The sequence below is a fragment of the Dendrobates tinctorius genome, unplaced genomic scaffold (genome assembly GCF_039654945.1).
Source record: "Dendrobates tinctorius isolate UK_male_01 unplaced genomic scaffold, ASM3965494v1 ptg000420l, whole genome shotgun sequence".
Lineage (NCBI taxonomy): Eukaryota > Metazoa > Chordata > Amphibia > Anura > Dendrobatidae > Dendrobates > Dendrobates tinctorius.
Window position 1 is genome coordinate 662,115 of NW_027362084.1, and position 25,100 is coordinate 687,214.

General features: G+C 42.1%; 1 protein-coding gene across 3 annotated transcripts in view; it reads right to left on the reverse strand.

The window, feature by feature from the left end:
- Window positions 1-25,100, reverse strand: part of LOC141076507 (mitotic spindle assembly checkpoint protein MAD1-like) — a 620,485-nt gene that overhangs the window by 523,807 nt on the left and 71,578 nt on the right. For all 3 annotated transcript variants that reach the window (XM_073563984.1, XM_073563986.1, XM_073563985.1), the window contains exon 2: window positions 6,374-6,518. In XM_073563984.1, coding sequence (XP_073420085.1) covers window positions 6,374-6,518 — 145 coding nt within the window. The remainder of the gene's footprint in view (window positions 1-6,373; window positions 6,519-25,100) is intronic.

The following is a 25,100-nucleotide window of genomic DNA, read 5'->3' on the forward strand; positions in this document are numbered from 1 at the left end:
AGAGGGATTACAAAAATAACCGCGTTATCTAGTCATTAGTAGATAAACTGATATTTATGGCTTCGATAATTGACCCAGATCGTCACCCTTTCACGGAAATCTAGCAACCGGCATCATATATTGATCAGATGCTGAATGAGGAAACGGGAAGGTGTCAGCTTATTAGAAGACAGAAGGCTGCGGAGCTCATCAGCCCCGTGTGAGGAGGAGGAGACATCATGAGATGTGTCTGACATTCACAAAACAGTTTAATCACGGCGCGCTTCCTTGCAGGGAGCTCTGCCGCTACGGGCTGCAGCAAGTCACTTATATGATTAGTATTGATTGTCTCAAAGACACCTTAGAAATACAATCGTTTCAAACAATCAGTCTACTTTAATCAATGCTCACCTAATTCGCCATCTCAAGACCCCGCAGGAAAAAAAAATTAAATCCAAGATTTAAAGGAGACAGTACAACATGAAATCAAATCTACATTTACACAGAAGTAAGACATGTCAATTCTCTGACAGCCAAAGACACGGGTGGCACAAATCTCCCGGCAGGGTACCGGCTCTCTAGAAGGAATCTGGTAGATGAAGACCTAAGGATTCATCCAGACATCAGCTTTTCCTGTACATGTTCTGTGTTTCTCACAAATAGATCCCGTACCCATTATTGTCTATGGGGATGTGGTCAGCACAAAATCACAAATAAGTAAGAATTGGATCCAAAAATTACGAGAAGGGAAGAAAAATAAGTGGCACTCACCACTGGCGCATTATTTTGTGTTTTTGTATTATTCCAAGATCATAAGGTAATACAGAGCGAAGACACACAGCCCGGGCTCCAGCTGTTTCGCCTCTAGTTACACTTCATCTGGGGATCAGAGATTTGGATAAAGCTCCTCAATGCAAATCTGTGTGTCTGTGAAAAAATTCAGACAGCACATGGATGTAATCTGTGTGCTGTCTGTTTTCCTTGGACTTTTTGATAAGAGGAAGTTGAGAAATATTCTTTTTAATTTTTCATCTGAGAAAAACTGATGAAATTCCGACGAAACTCCAATGCTAAAAACTGACACATGGATCAAACGGATGAAATTCAAGACCATTTCATGTGTATAAAAATGTAACGGACGTCTGAATGAGACCGAAAATCTTCATCCAGCCCTGTGTGAAATGTCCATGGGCTTTTTTTATTATTATTACAACGAAAAAGGAAGAGAGCAACAAGGAAGCAACTGGTGCCACACCTGAGAAAAAGATCAGTCTGTTTCTCTCGAATGGTCTATGTGAACGTAGCCCAAGAGTGTCGGCAACAGTCTGCGGTCTTTAATAGCCTGGTTAGACACACTGACAGCACTCCCTTGCGCACAGAGCAATCATTAATAAGATTGCTGCCATCTGATGACTAGCCCTTCCATACAGGTAATTATGCACTGGAAAAATCTATGCAAATTAGCTCTCATCCAGAAGGACGAAGAGTTGTAGTAAACTCCAGGCAGTGGGAAGCTGTACAGGTACAAAATGAACTACTACCAAACTTTTCTTTTGCCTACCAGAAGTTGCCCGTGCATGTCCTCCATCACACCCAAAACATGTACAGAAGAGAGCGCTTTCCAGGAGGATTGGAAAAGCCTTGGACTAGAGTCGAGCAAATTTTTCAAAATTTGGATAGGCGCCGAATGTTGTATTTGCACTATTCGCTGAAGAGTCAATGGGAGTAGAAATTACAGAATATGTTCGGAATCGATTGTCAAACATAAATTCGGCACGAATAGGGAACCAATATGGCATAAATATGACAAATTCAGATTTGGAGACCGACTCCGAACATATTCGCTCAACTCTACCTGGGACATTTGCCCACACTTTTGCAAGTTCGGGAGTCCCTCTTCTATACTTTAGAATTTGTCAAGGCTCCATATATCTCCCTTGCTGTTGAGAAACCACAGTTATCTCAAGACCTCAATGCACATTAGATAGGTGTTGGTCAACGATGATTCGGCTGACAGTCATTGCTCCCTCTTCGATATACAGGGATGTCCGGCTTGGCACAGCGCTCCTGAGTTCTGTATGAGAAAGCCGCTGTCAGACTCCTCCGTTTCGTCCGTTGGATTTCATCAGATCCTCACATTCTCCGACACCTTCTGTCGGAGGAGAGTCATGAAGCCTTCATACACATTACATGGTAGGTTGATTCTGCTGAAATCGACAGGTTTGGGTGCCTTAACAGGGTACACCGTGACCTCTAGTTTCACATCGGCTGCAGAGACCAAGGGATGAAGAAGAGAACATTAGTCCAATTTCCTTGTAGGAAGGGACCATTGCACCATGATAGCGCTGCATGTCGGCTTTCTCCTGCCTTCCTAAGACATTGCAAGATTACACGTCCCCGGCATAGATGTCCAGATTACATAGTGTAAGGACAGTAGTGTTCATCCATACACTGATGTACACTCACTTATTTCCCATAAAGCTACTAAAGCAGACGAGCAAAACTGTTCCGGTACATTATGCCCCCCACCAACTCCAAAGAAAACCCAAGTCATTACAGTAATGTGACTGATACAACTGCCTGTGGCTGTCACTGACAGCCGCCTCATACTCAGGGGGGGTCCGTTATCCCATATATCACTAATAACTAGTGACACGCCACACTATCTCCACAGTGACAATCTTACAGCAGACCTCGTCCAAGGAAGAGAATGACAAATGTGATACACTTCCCACTCCATAACCGGAGATCCATCACTCGGGCGCAGTTGGCCTTGGTGGAAATGTTTCGCTCATAAAGCTCGCTTCCCCTAAAATCCATGGGGCCGTGCGTACTGTGAAGAATCACTGGCATGGGATTTTATAACTGATCTGCTCTTCCTAACCCTAAAAGAAGGTGTCATTCGTTATGGCGGCTTTGACACCGACACACAAAGGACGCTTGAAGAAGAATGAGTGATGAATCTCCGCAACTAATTAAGAAAGTCTGATCATTCATTATTTTCTCCCCACAGCAGAATATCTGCGATATGTGGACGATTACATGAGCAGAGGACGTCTCGGTGAGAGACAGAAAGACAGGCAAAGAGAGAGGAAAAAGAGAGAAAGCCCAACAGAAGAGACCGTACAAAGAGACCATGAGAGAGTTCGAAACACAGAGAGAAAGCAAGAGCGACAAAGAAAGAAAAGGGAGAGACACACGAAAAGAGAAAAAATGATAGAGACAGACAAAATGAAAAAGATGCAGAGGGGGAAGAAAAAAAAAAACGTGAAAAATGTTGATATACAAAGTAAAATAGAGAGGAGAGGAAAGATTAAAAATCAGACAAAGAAAGAAAGGGAGAAAGAGAGGGACATAGAGACAAAGAAAGAGAGAGGAAGAAAGACAAAGAGAAAGGGAGGAAGAGACAGAGAAAGGGAGGAAGAGACAAAGAAAGGGAGGAAGAGACAAAGAAAGGGAGGAAGAGACAAAGAAAGGGAGGAAGAGACAAAGAAAGGGAGGAAGATACAGAGGGAGAAAGACAAAGAAAGGGAGGAAGAGACAAAGAGAAAAGGAGAAAGAAAGAGGGAGAAAGACAGAGAAAGAGAAAGGGAGAAAGAAAGAGGGAGAAAGACAGAGAAAGAGAAAGGGAGAAAGAAAGAGGGAGAAAGACAGAGAAAGAGAAAGGGAGAAAGAAAGAGAGGGAGAAAGACAGAGAAAGAGAAAGGGAGAAAGAAAGAGAGGGAGAAAGACAGAGAAGGAGAAAGACAGAGAAAGAGAAAGGGAGAAAGAAAGAGAGGGAGAAAGACAGAGAAAGAAAGAGCGAAAGACAGAAAGAGGGAAGTGGACAGACAAAAAAGGGATCTATAAAAAAAGAGAAAAAACATGAAAGACTGAGAAGGAAAGACAAATGCACAAACGTCAGTGAGAGAAAGTAAAAGAGAAAAAATAGAGAGGGGACTAAAAGAGCAAGACAGAGGCAAAGGGAGAGGGAAAAAGAAAGCGGGAGACAGATAAAAAAAGAGAGGGATATATAAAACAAGAGAGAAAAAGAAAGTGAGAGACAGAGAGTGATGGTGCACAAGAGAAAGGGAGGGAGACAGACAAAAAAAAAGAGAGGGATATATATATATATATTGAGCAATGGAGACAAAAAACAGTGAGAGACAGGGAGACAAAGACTGAGGGAAAGACAAGTGCAAAAACAGTGACAGAGAACGAAAAAGAGAAAGCCAGCGATGAGCAGAGAAAAGGATAGAGGCAGAGAGAAAGACACAAAGAGAGGGGGATTTGGAGAGACAAAGAGAGAGAGAGACAAAAACAGAGGAAGAGAGAGAGAGACGAGTGGTGGAGATAATAGCGCTACATGTGACGGTGCTGTTCTTGCAGTTGATTGGCTGAGAGGAGCTAACGGACCGACTGTTCTTTTACAGGACAGATTCCTTTAAGACATCACAGAAAAGCGCTCTGCCACCAATGCAGATAGTCAGATGTTAAGGCAGGGGAAAAATGAGAAGTGGAGAATAAGGCCTGCTTCACACCACATTTTTGCCACGTACTTGACTTATCTGTTTGTACTGTAAAAAAAAAAAAAAAACGTAGTTACATGGAATGTAATGGCACATCGGCCCCTGCCAGATACATACGTGTGCACATAAAACACACCAACAGATAAACACTGCAGTTTAGGGAAGACGGATACATCACTTTGTTTTTTGCTTTTTCCAGAAAACAAAACACAATCTTTTGCTAATCTGTATAATAATAATAATAATAATAATAATAATAATAATAATAATAGGATATAGCTATGCTACATGTCCCCATTTGCATTAGTTTCCTGACAGCCAGTAAAGATTACAATAATGTGGCATAAGCGGGCACAACCTGCCGCCCGCTGCACCCCCCATAAATAAGACGCCTCCGACCCTACAATTACCCTCCACGCCATGTAGTTATGATTTTATTATTATGGCGCGGATTTGCCCAATGTGATGCAGCAGTCGGCGACGGAAATCACTTGCATCTCAACTCTTCTTCCCTCCGCATCTTGCTTGGTGATGAGATGACTCCGCACAGCATTATAACAAGTCATTTCTCTATTCATTCCCATAGCCGCCTGTATATTTCTATTTACATAAAGCGCTGTGTTCTGCATCTCCGCAATCCTGGAACAAATTTATTGGAGCTCACAAAAATCGACTGAAGGCCCAAACTATTTAAGGGAATCGGTCAACATGGGTTTTTTCTACGTAATCTGAGAGCAACATGGCGTAGGGGCAATGACCCCAATTCCAGCGATATATCACTCACTAGGCTGTGTACTGCTATTTCAATAAAATCAGTCGTTTATCAGCAGAAGATTATCAGTAGATGACTAGATATCTTGTGCCTCCTGATCTAACCACTGATTAGTGATTTTCTGCCTATGCACAGTGTACACTGAAAGCTGCCAATCAGTAGTGTTTTTGGAGTTATACATAGCTCAGCATTCAGAGAACTGCTTTATCTGCAGCAGAGAAAACTGACTGTTGAAAATGATCGCAAGCAGACTACCAAGTGACAAGTGCGTCTTTTTCGGACTATAAGACGCCCCCCATCCGCCCCCAAATTTGGGAGGAAAATGAGGATGAATGTTCTACTCCTAAACGTAGCTTACCGGTGGCGTCAGGAGTGGAGCGATGCAGCGGGCCCTGGGCTGGGAGGAGAGGGGGGTTGAAACACAGGAGCCACTGATCTCTCTGTGCTGGGTTTCAGGAAAATGTCGGCGGTGCGAGGCAGGAGCGCATTCTGCTCTCCCAGTAATGGGCTACAGGAAAATGGTGTCAGCGCATGCGCAGACTTAGGTATCAGCTCAATGACAAGCCACAATCTCAATCTGTGCATGCGCCGTATTCCTGAGGCCCACCGCCAGATCAATGTGCGCAGCGGGGATTCCGCCCCTTTCATCCACAGACGACATTTTCCTGACACCCACCTCTGAGAGATCAATGGCTCCTGCATCGCACTGCCCTACCCTCCCAGCCCAGGGTCCGCAGCATCACCCCACTCCTGCTGCAGACTTCCTGCAGTGGTGACCCCGCTCCACTGCCGCACCCCCCAATAAGTCAACCTTGGACTATAACCCAGACACCCATAGTCACATAACAAATTCTTCTTTTTTTTTTCCTCTTCATTTTCCTCCTCTAAATTTGGGGCGCGTTTTATGGTCCAAAAAAATAAGGTATATAGAAAAAAATGTCAGCTGAAATACCAGCTTCTTTTGATCACTCACTTCAAGAGTAGGATATTCAACATAAAATATATATATATAACAAGCAAACTATGATTCCTTTAAAAAGCTTTAGGTTCCAGAAATCAACGGTCCCCGGTTCCCCCAGCCTCACACACGTCCTCCTGGGGCGCGGCACTTCACCTTGCTGAGTAGCAGTACTCTCTTCTGCAGACGTCTCACCAACGCATCGACCTGCTCTCTTCTCTTCTTCTCCTCGAGAAAGTTGTTCTGCGTTTTCAGCAGCTCATCCTGCAGCTTCTGCCGGGCGCTCTCCAGCATCCGGGTGCTAGAAGAAAGCAAAGCAATTCAGTCGCTGACTACATGAAAAACCGAAGTGAGAATCGTACATGAAAGAAATAAATTAAAAACGCAATGCTGGCTTTATTTACAGGAAATGTGAAATGAAAATTAGCATGATAAATATCACAGATATTATAACATGTCTTTGCATCATAAGTACATCGGCCTCACTGGGTCTAAGATATGTTTAATACTGCAATGTAGTCTTTATTTAACAGCAAAACTAATACACAGTACTCCCTTTAAAGCAGATCTGTCACCATATTCCACACCTCAGATATACATTAGTCCTGATGAGGCTGGTGCACTTCCTTTGAAAAATCCATGTCTTATCGGCTGTACTAAAACTTTAGTGAAAGCTTTCCTGGCCAATATTACCGTACATTTTGCATTTTAATATTACAGAGCCATTCTGACATGGCTTTGTATAGTAAATACACCAGCCTCATCAGGTCTTAGGGATCTACTTAGTAAGGTATGCAGTTTGTATTGTGAAATCTAATGGCAGATTCACTTTAAAGGGGTTGTCAACAACCCGTCCACTGATGCAGTTCCGGTGATGTCATTGCCGGGTTGGCCAAGGTTTGTCATGTCACGCGAATACTGTGGCTGATGATTGGCTGCAGGGCTTACGTGGCATAACAATGCCATGCGAATCGCAGAGGACGCAGCTGGAATGGCGGCTGAGCAGGAGGAGAGATTGTTATTTTTATTGCAGAATGAGGACTACGTCATTTATAAAGGGGTTGTCCAGGGAGGTGACCGCCCCTTTAAATGATGCTGTACGACATCTACATATGGAATTTAGAACACAGTTCCACTTCTGCATTCATTACTGCCCGACCCGACCCTACCGCCGGCTATAAGTGATTACAAAGTACAAAACTAAACTAACAATGTGTTACCGCAGAGAAATTAAAAAGTGATTTTGAGATACAGGTTAATGCCAAACTCTTTACAGCTCAATGTTATAATCAGCAGCTGTGAAATCGAATCTTTTCTGCGGCACATTCAGGAGGGACGGTTCACTGTTCTGGCTCTATACCTTACCGCCAAAAACACGTCATTTAATTGCAGAAGGTCCATCAATGCTTCTGCTCACGACTTTAATTAGCTGACATTAAAAAAAAAAAGAAAAAACTCTCTAGTGGAACGGTCATATTATACAAAGGCGGATCAATCTGAGCTCCATCATTCACTTGCAAATTGAACACATAAGAGGTGAGAGACACATTCATTCAGATGAAATTCTCATGAAAGGACCTGAACCCACGGTGATATCAACAAGAAGAAGGTTTTGTTACAGTCCCAGACGACGCTTCAATCCTGCGTCAGCATCCAGCATCCTATATATCACCAAGCTAGAACCCTGATAGACTTCAAAATAGGGGGGAGAGAGAAAGGAGAGAAAGAGAGAGAGAGAGAAAGAGAGAAAGAGAAAGAAAGGAGAGAAAGAGAGAAAGAAAGAGAGAAAGAAAGAAAGGAGAGAAAGAGAAAGAAAGGAGAGAAAGAGAGAAAGAAAGGAGAGAAAGAGAAAGGAGAGAAAGAAAGAAAGTAGAGAAAGAAAGGAGAGAGAAAGAAAGGAGAGAGAAAGAGAAAGGAGAGAAAGAAAGGAAAGAAAGAAAGGAGAGAGAGAGGAGAGAGAGAAAGGGGAAAAAGAGAGAAAGGAGAGAAAGAGAAAGAGAGAAAGGAGAGAAAGAAAGAGAGAAAGGAGAGAAAGAGAAAGAAAGGAGAGAAAGAGAAAGTAGAGAAAGAAAGGAGAGAGAGAGAAGGAAAGGAGAGAGAAAGAGAAAGGAGAGAAAGGAGAGAAAGAGAAGGGAGAGAAAGGAGAGAAAGAGAAGGGAGAGAAAGGAGAGAAAGAGAAGGGAGAGAAAGGAGAGAAAGAAGGGAGAGAAAGGAGAGAAAGAAGGGAGAGAAAGGAGAGAAAGAGAAGGGAGAGAAAGGAGAGAGAGAAAGGAGAGAAAGAGAAAGGAGAGAAAGAGAAAGGGAAAAAGAGAAAGGAGAGCAGAGAGAAAGAAGAGAAAGAGAAGAAAAAGAAAGGATAAAAACAAAAGAAAGGAGAGAAAGTCAAAGGAGAGAAAGTCAAAGGAGAGAAAGTCAAAGGAGAGAAAGTCAAAGGAGAGAAAGTCAAAGGAGAGAAAGTCAAAGGAGAGAAAGACAAAGGAGAGAAAGACAAAGGAGAGAAAGACAAAGGAGAGAGAAAGAAGAGAGGAGAGAAAGAAAAGAGAAAGAAAGGATAAAAACAAGAGAAAGAAAGGAGAGAAAGAGTAAGGAGAGAAAGAAGAGAGAGGAGAGAAAGAAAAGAGAAAGGATAAAAACAAGAGAAAGAAAGGAGAGGAGAGAAAGAGGAGAGAGAAATGAGAGAAAGAAAGGATAAAAAGAAGAGAAAGAAAGGAAACATAGAAAGGAGAAAAGGAAAAAAGAAAAAAGGAAAGAATGAATAGAAAGAAAGGGAATTAAAAGAAAAGCAAGAAAAGGATATAAAAAACCAGAGAAAGAAAGAAGGAAAGAAAGAAGCAGAAAGAAAAAGAAAGAAAAGGGATGAGAAAGAAAGAAAGAAAGAAAGAAAAGGGATGAGAAAGAAAGAAAGAAAGAAAGAAAAGGGATGAGAAAGAAAGAAAGAAAGAAAAGGGATGAGAAAGAAAGAAAGAAAAGGGATGAGAAAGAAAGAAAGAAAAGGGATGAGAAAGAAAGAAAGAAAAGGGATGAGAAAGAAAGAAAGAAAAGGGATGAGAAAGAAAGAAAGAAAAGGGATGAGAAAGAAAGAAAGAAAAGGGATGAGAAAGAAAGAAAGAAAAGGGATGAGAAAGAAAGAAAATAAAAAGAAAAGCAAGAAAAGGATATAAAAAAACAGAGAAAGAAAGGACAGAAAGAGAAAGAAAGAAAAGGGATGAGAAAGAAAAGGGATGAGAAAGAAAGAAAAGAGATGAGAAAGAAAGAAAAGAGATGAGAAAGAAAGAAAAGAGATGAGAAAGAAAGAAAAGAGATGAGAAAGAAAGAAAAAAAGAAAGAAAAAGAAAAGGGATGAGAAAGAAAGAAAATAAAAAGAAAAGCATATAAAAAAACAGAGAAAGAAAGGACAGAAAGAAAAAGAAAGAAAAGGGATGAGAAAGAAAAGGGATGAGAAAGAAAGAAATGAGATGAGAAAGAAAGAAAAGAGATGAGAAAGAAAGAAAAGAGATGAGAAAGAAAGAAAAGAGATGAGAAAGAAAGAAAAGAGATGAGAAAGAAAGAAAAAGAGATGAGAAAGAAAGAAAAAGAGATGAGAAAGAAAGAAAAAGAGATGAGAAAGAAAGAAAAAGAAAGAAAGAGAGAAAGAAAGAAAGAAAGAAAGAAAGAAAGAAAGGTGCACAACACCAGTCTTAATGAATCGGGCCCCTGGTGTTTTGACTGAAACATCACTTTGGAACTAAATAAAGTCCTCATCACACTGAATTTTGAATGGAGCGCTGCCATTTTCATTTATTTATTTCTATAGATACATATTATAGAATCTGACAAAGACTGAAGCGGACAATTCCCGCTCTCCCTGTATTTGTTTATGCAGGTTCCTCTTTTTTTTTTCTATCACTATTTCTTTGCACTTATCTGGTTTATACATGTATATGTGTATAAACTACATAAATAGACAGATGGAAAGGGCGCCCCACTTGAGGACGCATCTGCTCAATAGGGTTTAGGTCTGGTGACATGCTTGGCTACTCCGGCGCCATCAGGGTGTGTGCACACGTAAGCGTTTTTTTCTCAGTTTTACCAAATAAAACGCTTAAAAAACGCTTAAAATAAGCATCCCATTCATTTTAATGAATTCCGCACTTTTTGTGCATATTGATGCGTTTTTTTCCACGAAAAAAAAAGCATCGCGGGAAAAAAAACGCAGCATGCTCATTAATTTCGTGGAAAATTCCGCATTTCTAGCTATTTTCTATGAGACTGGGATCGCTCTAGGAAAAAACGCGCAGAAAAAAATTGCGCGTTTTCTGGGAAGGAGTCAGGTTTTCATGCAGAAATTTTCCGCATCCGTGTGCACATAGCCTTACTCTCAGCTTCTTTAGTAAGGGCAGTGGTCGTCTTCGAGGCGCATTTGGGGTCGTTGTGTTGTAAGCTGTAATCCCTGTTTACACTTACCTATATCACTATCCCATATCTAACCAGCCATTATCTAATATAGTCCATATACAGTATATCTCCCCAAAAAAAAAAACCTGACCATGTGCACACTGCAGTGGCCATGCAAAAACTTCAGCAGCCACTGTGTGCAAAGATGTCTGCAAAAACTAAACATAGGAATACTGACCTGCAATTACTACTTCTATGCAGACAAAACTTATACAACTGAGCTACTTGGCAAGTGGTCCATCTTGTGTGCGCCCATCAGCCAATCAAGATAAAACCTGTTGAAGGAAAACTGATGGAACAGGTTGTCGTGGCCGGTGGGCGCACACGAGTTGGCCAATTTGAATAATGCAGAACAAAAAGTATTTTTCTGTTTTCTGTTTTTTATTGTTATAATAAATATATTATATTTCATTGTATCTATGAATCCAGGAGATCATATTGCTCCACTATAGATGTGCAGAAGATTTCTTTTTTTCCTATATTACTAAACTCCAGGGTCCTTACATATAACAGTAAGAAGTAAACAAGGCAGAGCATATAAATAGCAGCCACTACGCCGTGTTCCCTCGCAGCGCAGGAAACCTGGGCCGGCTCGCTCCTCGAGCACAGTGGCATTTTCAAAGCTCTTAAATTTCAAAACAAATCATCCTCAGAAGTAAATGTTATGTTCCATTCCCCGCGCCGTCCCGCTGATCGCTCCTCAAACTGACTGGACGCCATGTTCATTTTTTATTTACATGGCAAGGAGAGGATCAACGTAGGGAAAACTCAACCCCCCGTTTATAGACGTGAAAAAGAATGGAAAGCCGGGGGGACGTGGAGAAAGGCTTCACATCAGAAGAAACGGGTTTAAAGTTATGTTTTGCTACAGAACATTAATTTTCTACCATAATTAGAATTTTAATCGCGAGTCCTCTTAAAACGCGTCTTGTCAACAACTAATGCAGCTTGCTAACAAATACCCCGCTATATTTGCATCTCTATGTCTGAGCCCCACATATTCCAATGATTCAGGTAATCATGTAGTGCTATACAGATATTCCATGCGGTTACATTTCTGATCCAACGCGTTTCAAGACATTCTCCGAAGAGACCGGACTAAAAAAAAAAAAAAGAAAGGTTCAATTGGAGATTGGAATCTCAAACATTAAACAATTTCCACTGCCGCTTTGGGCCTTAATCTCGGTGATAGCTGTCATTTATCAGGCTCCAGTGAAGACTATTTTCCAGCAAGCATCACTGGGAACAGCCAGAGGCAAAATAATAGGGCTACGCCATTGATTAGATATGGCGCGAACAAAGAGGCTTGCCGCGAATAAGCCGTCTTTTTGCATGCCTTGAGGGGAATAGAGGGGACGCGTATCCATTTCAGAAAGAAAGAAAAAAAATAACATTTCAGTTATGATTAACTATAAACATTACATTTACAATTCAAGGTAATGGAGGACGAGGTAGAAATAGAAGGAGATGATTCAGGTGCTATTGATTACCTGTGACCCACCGGCGATGGAGGCTGCCTGCGTTTTGCAATCCTATAGAAGACGTGACCGTGATCTCCAAGTGTATCAATATGTAGCAAATTCCCCATTATAAAAGCTAAATTAGTTCTAGACCAATCTAGTGACCAGACGGCCTGTAATATCAGGGGCCGTCACCTTGATTGCTTGCAGAGGCAAATAAACCTTTCAGTGCTTCCACATGCAACAACTGGAGAATGTAGATTAAAGGGTAATTCCCATCTTATAAAGTGATTGCATGTTGCATTAGTGCAGGTTTCATTTCTGGGTCCGCCCCTGATTCCGAGAATCAAGGGTGGTGTAGCACTGATGTCCCCCCGAAGCTGCTGTCCCAACTGTGTTGCAGATCCCCTGCACAGTAGATATCCTGCGTGCAGGAAAAAAAATCAGTGAGGGTTATGTGGGGAGGCAACCCCTTAATTTCCATCCGATAAAGTGACAACAGAAAGTTTAACTTCTGGGTCCGCCACTGATTCCGAGAATCAAGGGTGGTGTAGCACTGTTGTCCCAACTGTGTTGCAGGTCCCCTGCACAGTGGATACCCTGCGTGCAGGAAAAACAGTGACGGGTGTGCAGGGAGGCCACCTCTTAATTCTCAGGAGCAGTGGAGTTCCCGAGTTCGGACAATACACAATAATACACAGTGTTTCGATTTTTGTGCAAAATGTTCAGTTAAAGCCTACTGACAACATACTGGCAAAAAGATAATAGCCCTTCTAATAATTTGGAAAATAATGGGTGCATATTAACTTGATAATTGAAGCTTTGGTTATCAGAATATTTTTTTTCCCCACAGTATCAAACCGAACACAGTACCTATAGTGATCTGATGAATGAACTAAAAGTAAAAACTAAAATTATGTTTAAAAGAGTTTCCCACTATTAACTTTTAAGAGCCACGGATGGTATAAGAAGTTTATTTAAGAAAAAAAAAAAAAAACACACTCTCGCAGCCTCAGCACTCTGAAATGTGCCTTCTGCTTGTCCACTGGCAACATCTGGCGGGAAGGAGTTGGTGGTCATGTGCATACTACATCCATTAGATGTGGATTGGAAGGAGAGTGAAGGCTGCAGCTATGATAGATCTGGCATATCATCTTAGTCACTTATCACGCAGTGCCTTGGGACTGTAAGCGCTAGTCTATCCTTGTCCCCCAGACAACTCCTGAAAATGGAGACATCGAGTTCACGTGCCTTGCTATGCTTGTATATCGACCCTTATCGGTCCCCTCCCCCAACCAGAGAGGTAGGAAACAGGAGTGTATAGGATTACACTAACCAGACAAACAAGAGAAGACGGACAGGGATAAATGAAAATCATATAAAATGCATTCACCAAACAACACAGGGGGACACAGGGAAGTTAAACGAAGGAGAAACCAAATCGTAGAGGATGTGCATACAAACAGAACTCTCTGAAACAATCTTCTGAACAAATCTCTAAACACCAACTCCAACCAGGAACTATACCTCCAACTCCAAACCAGGCAGTAATAAAAAAAAAACTGGCAAATCCTAAGTGCCAGAGGCAATTATATATAGCAGAGGGTTGTGGCCAACACTGAGCAATTGAGCCAATCCAGGTAGCAAAATTCCAGTAGCTTTAACTGAACAGATTAACCCTTGCTCTGCCAGCAAGGAAATAATGTGCACTGTTTAATACGATGGTGAAGTACATCATCTAACCAGTGCAGGAGTTCATGAAACCAGTTGCGGTGATTGTCTAGCCCTCATTGTCACGTTTGCCCTGTAACAGAACTTTTCCTTATTATTATTTATTTATATAGCACCATTGATTCCATGGTGCTGTACATGAGAAAGGGTTACATACAAATTACAGATATCACTTACAGTAAACAAACTTACAATGGCAGACTGATACAGAGGGGAGAGAGGACCCTGCCCTTTTGGGCTTATATGCTACAGGATGGTGGGGAAGGAGACAGTAGGCTGGTGGGTTGCAGCAGTTCCGGTGTTGGTTGAGGTGATATCTCCGGTAGTGGTGAGAGAGAAGGAGGTATCGGGGTCATTGCAGGCTGTAGGCTTTCTTGAAGAGGTGGATTTTCAGGTTCTGTCTGAAGGATCCAAATGTCATTGATAGTTGGACTTGTTGGGGCAAAGAATTCCAGAGGACAGGGGCAATTCGGGAGAAGTCTTGGAGGCAGTTGGATAAGGAGCGAATAAGTGTGGAGGAGAGGAGGTATTGGGAGGACTGGAGATTACGTGAGGGAAGGTATTGGGAGATTAGTTCAGAGACATATAGGGGAGACAGGTTATAGATGGCCTTGTAGGTCATTATTAGTAATTTGAACTTGATACGTTGAGGGAATGGAAGCCAGTGAAGAGATTTGCAGAGGGGAGAAGAGGAGGAGTAGCGAGGAGAGAGAAGAATTAGTTGGGCAGCAGAGTTAAGGATGGACTGGAGAGGTGCGAGGGTGTTAGCAGGGAGAACACAGAAAAGGATGTTGCAGTAGTCGAGGCGTGAGATGATGAGGACATGCACAAGCATTTTAGTAAATTGTGGGTTGAGGAAAGGATGGATTCTGGAAATATTTTTGAGTTGGAGGCGACAGGAGGTAGAAAGAGCTTGGATATGCGGTTTGAAGGACAGGGCAGAGTCAAAGGTTACTCTGAGGCAGCAGACTTCCGGTACTGGGGAAAGCGTGATGTCATTGTTATAGCTAAGTCGGGTAAGGAAGATCTGTGAGATGGAGGAAAGATGATGAGTTCAGATTTGTCCACATTGAGCTTAAGGAGGAGGAGGATATGGCTGATAGACACTCCAGGATCCTGGACAGCAGAGAGGTGACGTCTGGGCCAGAGAGGTAGATCTGAGTGTCATCAGCATAAAGGTGGTACCGGAATCCGTGGGACTTTATGAGTTGCCCCAGACCAAGTGTATAGATTAAGAGTAGGGGGCCTAAAATAGAGCCTTGGGGGACTCCAACAGAGAGAGGGTGGGATGAGGAGGTGGTGTGGGAGTGGGACACACTGAATATGCGGTTGGAAAGGTATGAGGAGATCCAGGATAGGGCAAGGTCTTTGATGCCGAAGGAGGAGAGGATCTGTAGTAGGAGGCAGTGGTCAACTGTGTCGAATGCAGAGGACAGGTCTAGAAGCAGGAGTATAGAGTATTGTCCATTTGATTTGGCTGTAAGTAGGTCGTTAGTAACTTTGGTCAGGGCTGTCTCAGTGGAATGATGGGGGCGGAAACCAGATTGTAGATTGTCAAAGAGCAAGTTAGATGTTAGGTGGGAGGAAAGTTCAGCGTGGGCATGCAGCTCCAGGAGTTTGGAAGCGAATGGGAGCAACGATATTGGGCGATAGCTGGACATAGTGGTTGGGTCGAGGGTTGGCTTTTTAAGGATAGGCGTGATTGTGGCATGTTTGAAAGCAGAAGGGAAGGTACCGGACGTTAGTGATAGGTTGAAGAGGTGGGTTAGGGATGAGATAAGTGTGGTGGTGAGGTTGGGGAGGAGGTGGGATGGGATGGGGTCAAGTGCACAGGTTGTAAGGTGCGATTTGGAGAAGAGACAATTAAGCTCCCCTTCAGTGATGTTGGAGATGGAGGTTATGGTGTTTGGGCATTGGTCTGGTATACAAAGGGGTTGTGGTGGTTGAGTGATGAAGACTTGCCTTGTTTGGGCAATCTTATTTTTGAAGTGTGTGAGAAAGTCCTCGGCAGAGATGAGGGAAGTTGGAGGGGGCAGTGGTGGGCAGAGGAGGGAGTTAAAAGTTTTGAATAACTGTTTCGGGTTGTAAGATAGGGAAGATACGAGGGTTGTGAAGTAGGCCTGTTTAGCAGAGGTGAGGGCAGAATTGAAAGCGAGTGTTGTCTGTTTGAATGCGGTGAAGTCGTCTTGCGAATTTGTTTTCTTCCAGTGCCGCTCTGCAATCCTGGACACTTGCTGGAGCTTTTTAGTGGTGTTATTGTGCCAGGGTTGTCTGTTGATACGTCGCATTCTGCCATGAACGAGAGGGGCAACCGAATCAATAGCTGATGCGAGAGTGGCATTGTAGAAAGCAGTGGCAGTGTCATGGAGTGAGGATATGGATGCCAGTGGTAGAATAGAGTCAGAGAGAGTGTGGGTGTCTAGGTGTGCAAGGTTTCTGCGGGGGTGCGCGTGTTGCTGGACATGGGTGACAGGTGAGGAGGACAGGGATGAGAAAGTGAGTAAACGGTGGTCCCTTATAATGCCCTTTAATGGGTTTACGTTACTGCAATATTTTTTTTTAAAAAATGCATTTTACGACTCCTTTCTACCTACACCTATTTTCTAGATACTACATTTTAAAACCGAATGAGGTGTCTTATAGAGTGTTTTACCCTAAATGTACTCTATCCCTTATCCACACAATACGTGATAACTACTGTAGGTATGAGAAGACCCATAAAAGTTCGGGTTCAGGAACCACACCTGAACTTTAGTCTAAGGTTCGGTTTGGATACCCGAACCCCATTGAAATGTATGGGGACCCAAACTTTGGAGCCGGAAAAAAAACTCTCTCTCGCTCTGCAACAGGCTTCTCCCCAAACTACGAACTTTGTACTGGACTTCCAAGAGAAGTCAGTGTTCGGCGTTTAGCACCGAATGCTAATTGTCTGGTACAAACCCTTAACTTTTAAGTTCGGGTTTGCTCATCTCTAGTGATAGCCGGCTGATCACTGGTACCCTCCACAATCAGGAGATCAGGGTTCTGACACTTAAAAAATAAACCACTATTTTATTCATTGTCCTGGGGACAGATAGAGAAGGCAAAGCACAGCAAATGAATGGAGCAGTATTGCACATGCGGGAACACTGATGTCCCAAATGGGACACTCCGGAGCCTTCGTTCATTGGTGAGCAGGGTTGTGGAGTCAGTAAGCCAAACCTACGACTGCTCAATTTCACTGACTCCTGAATCCACCTCCATGACTCCGACTCCACAGCCCTGCTTCACTACTGAACATGTACATAAAGTGCAGCACAGATTCATCTCAACTAAACACAGAGATCCTTAGGTCAGGAACAGAACAGACATTTATAGGACATTACATTTCATAACTTCCTCAAATTCTTATGAAAAAATATTCAGCACATCTTTCATTGAACTGCTGTACCCAATTTATTATACATTTTAGGAGTCGGTTCACTAAAATGAATATCGACTCCACAGTGATAATTGCAATTATGTATCAAATATGTTACAATCTGGTTATACATAAATGTGCCAAATGTCATGTAGGATAGTTTAAAGGGAATCTCTTAGTAGGATCAACCCTCCTAAGCAGTCTCCATGGGTATGTAGGTCATTGGAAGCAGGAAAAAATGACACCTTGATATCTGCAATCCGATGTCTTATTCCAGTGAAATCCACATTTTCCTTAATATGTACATTAGCTATTGAGATCTATGGGCGGGACATAGATTTCCCTGAGAATCTGCCTCCAGAGCTTATTTTAAATTAAAAGAAACATTACCAGTGTGAGACATGTAGACCAGGAAAGCAGACTGTCAGTCATTACATATCTCACACTGGTAATGCCCCTTTTCATGTAAAGTAAGATCTGGAGGCAGATTCTCAGGGAGATCCATGGCCGGTCCATAGAGCTCAACAGTTTATTTACATATTAAGAAAATGTGGATAATTCTGGAATAAGATTGGATCACAGATATCAAGGTGTCATTTTATTCAGCATTCTATTACCTACAGTACATTCCATATAGATGGCTTAGAAGGGTTGATTTTTAGTATCAATATTTATTTTTAGAGCACCACTGATTACGTACAAGATACAAATATAATATTCAGTGAACGAACTAACAATGACAGACTAGTACAAAAAGGAAAGGGCCTTGACTTTGCGGACTTACATTCTACTGTATACTGGAAAAGGGAACAGTAGGTTGGACAGTTGCGGGATCGCCGGTGGTGGTGAGATCGCAGGGGGTCAATGCGGTTTGTAAGTATTCATGAATAGATGGATGTACAAGCACCGTCTGAAGTTCCAAGTGTGGCAGATAATCAGATGTGTTGGGGCACAGAATTCCAGGGAATGGATGATATTTGAGAGAAGTTTTGGTAAACGACTGGATGAGCAGTGTACGTGTGGAAGAGAGGAGGACGTCTTGGGAAGACTGGAGGTTGTGTGTTGCAAGATATTTGTAGAGTAGTTCGGAGATATATGGAGGAGACAGGTTATGGATGGCTTTGTAGGTTAGGGTGAGTAATATGAACTGGATACGTTGGGGAATTGGGAGCCAGTGAAGGGATTTGCAGAGGGGAGGAGTAGCGAGAAGAGAGGTGGACAAGTCAGGCAGTAGAGTTAAGGACGGGCTAGACAGGTGTGAGAATTTTATCTGGGATGACACAGAAGATGATATTGCAGTAGTTGATGCGGGAGATGATGAGGACATGCAATAACATTTTAGTAGATTCGGGGTTGAGGAAAGGACGGATTCTGAACATCTTTTTTTTTTTTTTGAGTTGGAGGAGGCAAGAGATTGGATGTGCGGTTTGAAGGATAGGGCAGAGTCGAGGGTTACCTCGAGACAGCGGACCTCCGAGGCACCGGAAAGCCTGGTGTTATTAATTGTGATAGATCGGGCGGGAGAGTCCCGGCAGCTCGGGCGGGGGGAGCTCCGGCAGCTCGGGCGGGGGAGCGACGGCAGGGGAGTTCGATTGATTCGACTAACAGATTCTCTTAAGGCAATATGAGACATAATTCTGGTGCATTTTGCTTAACTATCCCCACCCCAGTGTTATGTCTAATGGAGGCCCCGAGTCGCGACGCCTAAATAAAGATGCAATGTCATGCCTCATCCCCTTCAAAGTCTTAGCTTTTGTGTGGCGTCTTCCTTTAATTCCTTCTACCGATAACAAAACCCTAACTACAATGCCAATGACGCAAACATTAAAAAAAAGTAAAAAAATAAACAAAGCTGAAAATCAGGTGTCGTGGAAGAAATCCATCTTACACGGTCTAATTGCTCGCTTATAGTTCAGTGTTCATCAAAACAAATAATATTGATTTTTAAAGCCGCAAATGAGAAAAACAATAGACATAAATAATTAGTAATCACAGGAGAAGACTGGCACGGGCAGCTGAAGCGCGGCATCCACGCGGAGCCAGCCATCTCTCTACACGTCGTCTTTGATGAGTTTTATATTTCCAGCCTTTCCTTCAATTTGAATCACCAAATTCAATTTGCATTCTCAAATAAACAGAAGGCAAACAGTAAAACACTTCATTGTGACCTTGAAGAAAATTACACTCAAGTTTAATTCAATCTGAGTAGTAATGAAGAGTCACATTTGTCCTCGCGGTTACCGGCCTGCCACCAGAACTCAGCTCGAAAGACACCGGCACCTCCAGCTCCAGAGGGAAAGGAAGAGAAGGGAGGGGGACGCACAAACTGAAGATTACCTGCCTCCAAATATAACAGGTGCCCGCACAGCCGCCAAGTGCTTTCTCCTAGGCGGCAATTCTAATAGGTAATCTTCCCGGATAAAACGATGGATTTATATAGCTGATGATACATTACTGACCAGCCATGAAAGACGTTCATACATCGCATTCACCATTACAAAGGAGTCTCACACCAGATAGATGAAGCCATTCAATTGAAGAGGAATAATCAGTAGGATCAACCCCCCTGAGCTGTCTATAAAGACACGTAGGTCATAAGACACTGAATAAAATGATACATTATTACTTGCGAACCGATTTCTTATTCCAGAGAAATCTTAATTTTTCATAATATGTAAATGAGCTATTAAGATCTATGGGCCGGACATAGATCTCCCCGAGAATCCAATGGTAATGAAAGGGGGCATTGCCAGTGAGAGACATGTAATGACTGACGATCTGCTCTCCTGATCTACATGCCTCACATTGGTAATGCTATGTGACTGCAGACTTATGAATCCCCCCACCATCATCCCACGCACTGTGGGCTGCAGGGGGATTCGCCGATTTCTGAGTCGGGAGGAGGGTATGTTTGATTATACATACTCCCGGCCAGAGGGAGTGACTGCAGACTTACTGGTTTGGACCGGACAACCCCTTTAAGATATAATTTTATTCAGATTCCGATGACAGACATGTCTATATAGACTGCTTAGGAGGGTTAATCCTACTGACACATTCCCTTTAAAAATTCACAGGAACTTGGTTTGGCATCTATGTTGGTAGCCTGGAGCAGCCGAAACGGGGCAGTGCGGACTTACATGGCGTCCCTTGTGATTACCTGACCATAGCAACATCATGGCGCTACACGTGATATCCGTTCTGTCAAGGATTTCAGGCAAATTTCCTTAACATGACCAATATAATTCCAACCTGACATTTTCATTTCTAAGAGTTTTTTTTCGTGCTGCACTAGTACTCTATATTGCGCTACCCCAAACAGTCAAGTGAATTCCCGACATATGCAGTTTAAAACATTCATCTTTGCAGGTAAGCCAATAACATCCTCAAAAAAGTCATGCACATTTCAGTGTTCCAGGTAGCAGCAGGGAAAAGCAGGTGCAGAGGTCTGCAGTGGAGGAAGGGGAAAGCATCAACAGTCTCAGGAAGGGCAAAGAATACAGACTAAAGAAAAATAGGAAAACACAAAAAGAGGAAATCAGTGCAGAATGGAAGCTGTGCTGATATATGAGATAACTAAGACAACCTATATTACTGAGAGACACAATCCAACCTTAGGGAACCGGAAAATAATGGGGCTGCAGTGCTGGTGTAGCATTGCATCACTTGCTAAATTTTCCCTGCACTTTTTGCAATCCAGAGCACCGATAATACAGCGAATTTTTGCTGCCCCACTTAATATCCCTTTGAGTCAACCAATGTTGGCTCCCTATTGATCTTTCTCAATTAGACATCATTTCCAAAAGTTGCATTACAGTTCCTGGCGTGAAATGAACATTTTCCGGAGGAGCACGCTTTCTATTCTTTGAGCAGAATGCATTTTTCTCTGCCAGCAAAATATATATTTTTTCCTATACAGAGTAATGCTGCTGTGCTCCCGTGAAACACTGCTGATAACAAGTAATATAATAAAAAGGCAATAACGAAGAAGCTGGAGGAGGTTTCCCTGACAATATGAAGAAGGGGCGGGATAAAGAACACGGGCGGGATAAAGAACACAAGCGGAAAAATTTGATTAAAATGAGATGCACAAAGACGGGTAATGGAAAACTGAAGCAATTGGATTGGTCTGGAAGTTCATCTGTTGTCTGTAATTGCCCGGCACCGAGGGAACCTCTATAAGGGACGTGCAATGTCAAAAAGCGGTAGCAGATCATTAATCCTTTGGGTCCTTTAGTTTGAATCCTTTGGGCCCTTTAGATTGAATCCTTTGGGTCCTTTAGTTTGAATCCTTTGGGTCCTTTAGTTTGAATCCTTTGGACCCTTTACAAAGTTTTCTCCTCAAGCTCGTCCCACCAGGTCAAAAATTTAGAAAATGCCATTACTAGAACGCTAACTCAAGGGCCACACTACAAAACTTTAGAAACACTACATCTCGAGTCTCTATTTACACTTTATGTCCATACTGGATTTTTTTTTTTTGTTTTAAGGTCATTTTGTGGAATTAATGGAAAAAAACTGAGAAACTACTACAACGTGAGTCAACTTTAAGCATACGTTTGCAAGTTATCATATTGCAAATTTTTTTTTGCTGTGATTTGTGCTTATATAGTGTCAGAATTTTCAGAAAAATGCAGATAAAAACTATCAAAGTGAACGCAGCCCAAAAAACTGACTATACTCGAAAGCCAGCGATGTAGAGAACCAAGTCACTCGACCGTCAGATCTCTTAACACAAATGTACTCCAACACCTGATTGTAGATAAGAAAACAGCAGTCCCTTTACCAAATAAAAAAAGGCCATTGCTTAATGGGGTTGCTCATCTTCGGGGGCATTTTCTCTTTTTTTGTAACCTAAATGCAATTATTTAGAGCTAAAAATCATTTTTTCGAAGGTTTTTTTTTTAAATGTTGCCTTCTTCAGCCTCTGCTTTGCTGACTGCAGAATGAGCTAACTGAGGACCCATCAGTAAGCTTGTTCTAATCTGACAAGAGAGTTTGTAACTTTGATCAATCTTTTTCGGAGCTGATTTATGATCATGGACTACTTCAAAGTTGGACGTACAGGGAAACGAAGTCAGTAAAAGTAAAACAGAATTTATAATAAAATCCAAAAATGATTTTTAGCCCAAAATACATGACTTTGACAAAAAAAAAATTGTCCCCAAGGGTGGAAAACCCAGTAAACGACTTTATTTGGATTACTTGCGTAGCTCCGAGTTGCCAATATAACTTCAGTGTAAATTGAGGTCCTGGACTTGCAACAAAACTTTTTAAAGGTCCATCTAGAGCAGATCGATTTGAGCCCATTAATGAGAGCACAGATTGGCAAGTACTGATGGGAAAAGAATGAATTTTAATCCGATCCTTCCATCCCATATAGTATCAAAGTACTAGTAGCATTTCTCCTGTTTACACGGTGGGATGTGCGGCCGATTACAAAGATTTTAAGCTAACAATAAAATCCAATTACCTGACAAAGTGGCATTTGTCTCGACATGGTTGCACAGGTCGAAGCTTGGGAAAGCTCATTCACAGATTCTCAGCCTTTCGACATGAACATTTAGCAAAACTTTAGATTTTGGATTCTTTTCAGCCACATATCCATTGCCTACACCTTCCAAGTAGTATGGGGGGGGGGGCAGTGTCTTTCCATAGGCGATATTACTTAGGCAGACTACCAAGTGGCTTACGGAGATGGACCTAGTGTAGAAATGGCAGATCAAGATGTACAAACGTCTACTGGGTTGTGGGACAATATCTGAAACACAGCTGCCCCAAGCTAAAATTTAAAGGGTACCTGTCCCAGGTCTTTTGTACTAAATCCAAGAGCAGCATAATATTGGCCAAGAAAGCTCGATTCCAGCGATGTATCACTTATTAGGCTGTGTGTTGTAGTTTCAATACAATCAGTGTTTTATCAGCAGGAGATTATCATAGAGGACAAGGTCTCACCTGAACAGCAGTAAGGATAATCTCTGCAACCACACCCACATCACTGATTGGCATCTTCCTGTGTACACACGTCCTGTGCCAATCAATGGTGTAGGCGGTGTTATACACAGCTCAGCATTCTGAGCACTGCTACATTTACATCAGATAAAACATGGAATCTATCAAAACTACTCCAAGTAGCCCAAAAAGTGACACGTCACTGGAATCAGGCTCTCTTGCTATATATTATGTTGCTCTCAGAATACATAGCAAAAACCTGCTGACCAACTCACTTTAACAACTACATTGGTAATACACGTCACAAAAATCGGTCCAAAAAAGAAAAAAAGGATGTGTCATATACTCTGCTGTTGCTGTGTGTTACTTCTCTTTGGAATAAGCCATAGTGGGCAAACAATCACTACAATTCCAAAAATGACTACTGTACAATTAAGAGTTCCCCGCGAGAAACAAATACTAATAATTAAATATGCCGAAAAAAGTAAAGTTGGAAAAAAAGTTTACACAGCAGTCCGAGACATTTTTTATTAGAGAAAAAAAACAAACAAAGTTTACAAGTTTATTGCTCCAGTTGCCCAAGGTTTTTGTTTTCTTTTTAAGAGTTGACATAACTTGAGAAATGTCACTCGCCAGTAGTTTATGTGTAGCTGAACTTTAAAAAAAAAAACAAAAAAAAACAAACAACTAGCTGCAACACGACTGACCTTTAAAAAGGCAGGGGTTATGGATGGGGCCGGCGCAAAGAGGCAATTTGTGCTTATTCAGCTTCCTTTTATGTTACACACAAGAGGCTGAATCATTTATTTCATAAAACAAAAACAATCTTCTGTGGGGTTTTTAGTGTGTTTTTTTCGATTGAAACCTGATATTTGGGTAAACACCTAACAAAAGGAAATAGTGGTGTGGAGCGCACTGCCAACAAGACTTCTGTCCATCTATCTAATGTACGGATATCTATTGATCCATCCAAATCACCTAATATCTATCCATCCAAAGAGTGTCTTAAAGGGTCCGAAACTAACTGATTTTACTCCTAAATGCCTATTAATTGAAGTAATCTAATTGCTTTTCTAATATACTTTAATTACAAAATCCCTACCGTTCCCTCTCTAATCTGCTTATTTTTTTTTTTCTTTACCTACTTCCTGTTTGGTGACTCGTTAATTGAGAACACCCAGTACATTCTGGGATACTCAAATGAGCGGTCAAAAGGGGCAGAGGCTGTGAACCTGAAATGCAGTGTCATCAGTGACATCCATTTCAGGGACTGGGCTACGATTTTCTCACTGCAATACACACAGTGACAGTGCACTCGCTCGCTCTGATGAGAAGTAATGTGCTAGCAAGACAGCATAGTGTCAGCGCACCCTGTAAGGTTGTCAATTCCAATATATGCTCAGTACATTTATTTCACTGTCCAATATTCACAGTGACAGTGCACTCCCTCGCTGCCTCTGATAAGTAATGTGCTAGCAGAACAGCAAAGTTTCAGTGAGTACTGTAAGGTTTTTAGTTCCAACATATGCTCAGTACAATTATCCCCCTGTCAAATATTCACAGTGACAGTGAACTCCCTTGTTGTCTCTGATGAGAAGTAATGTGCTAGCAAGAAAGCAAAGTGTCAGTATGCACTGTAAGGTTGTCAATTCCAACATATGCTCAGTATGATTATCTCACTGTCCAATGTTCACAGTGACAGTGGACTCCCTCATCGGCTCTGATGAGAAGCAATGTGCTAGCAAGATAGAAAAGTGTCAGTGCACACTGGAAGGTTGTCAATTCTCATCCAAATCACCTAATATCTATCCATCCAAAGAGTGCCTTAAATGGTCTGAAACTGATTTTAATCCTAAATGCCTATTAATTGAAGTAATCTAATTGCTTTTCTAATATACTTTAATTA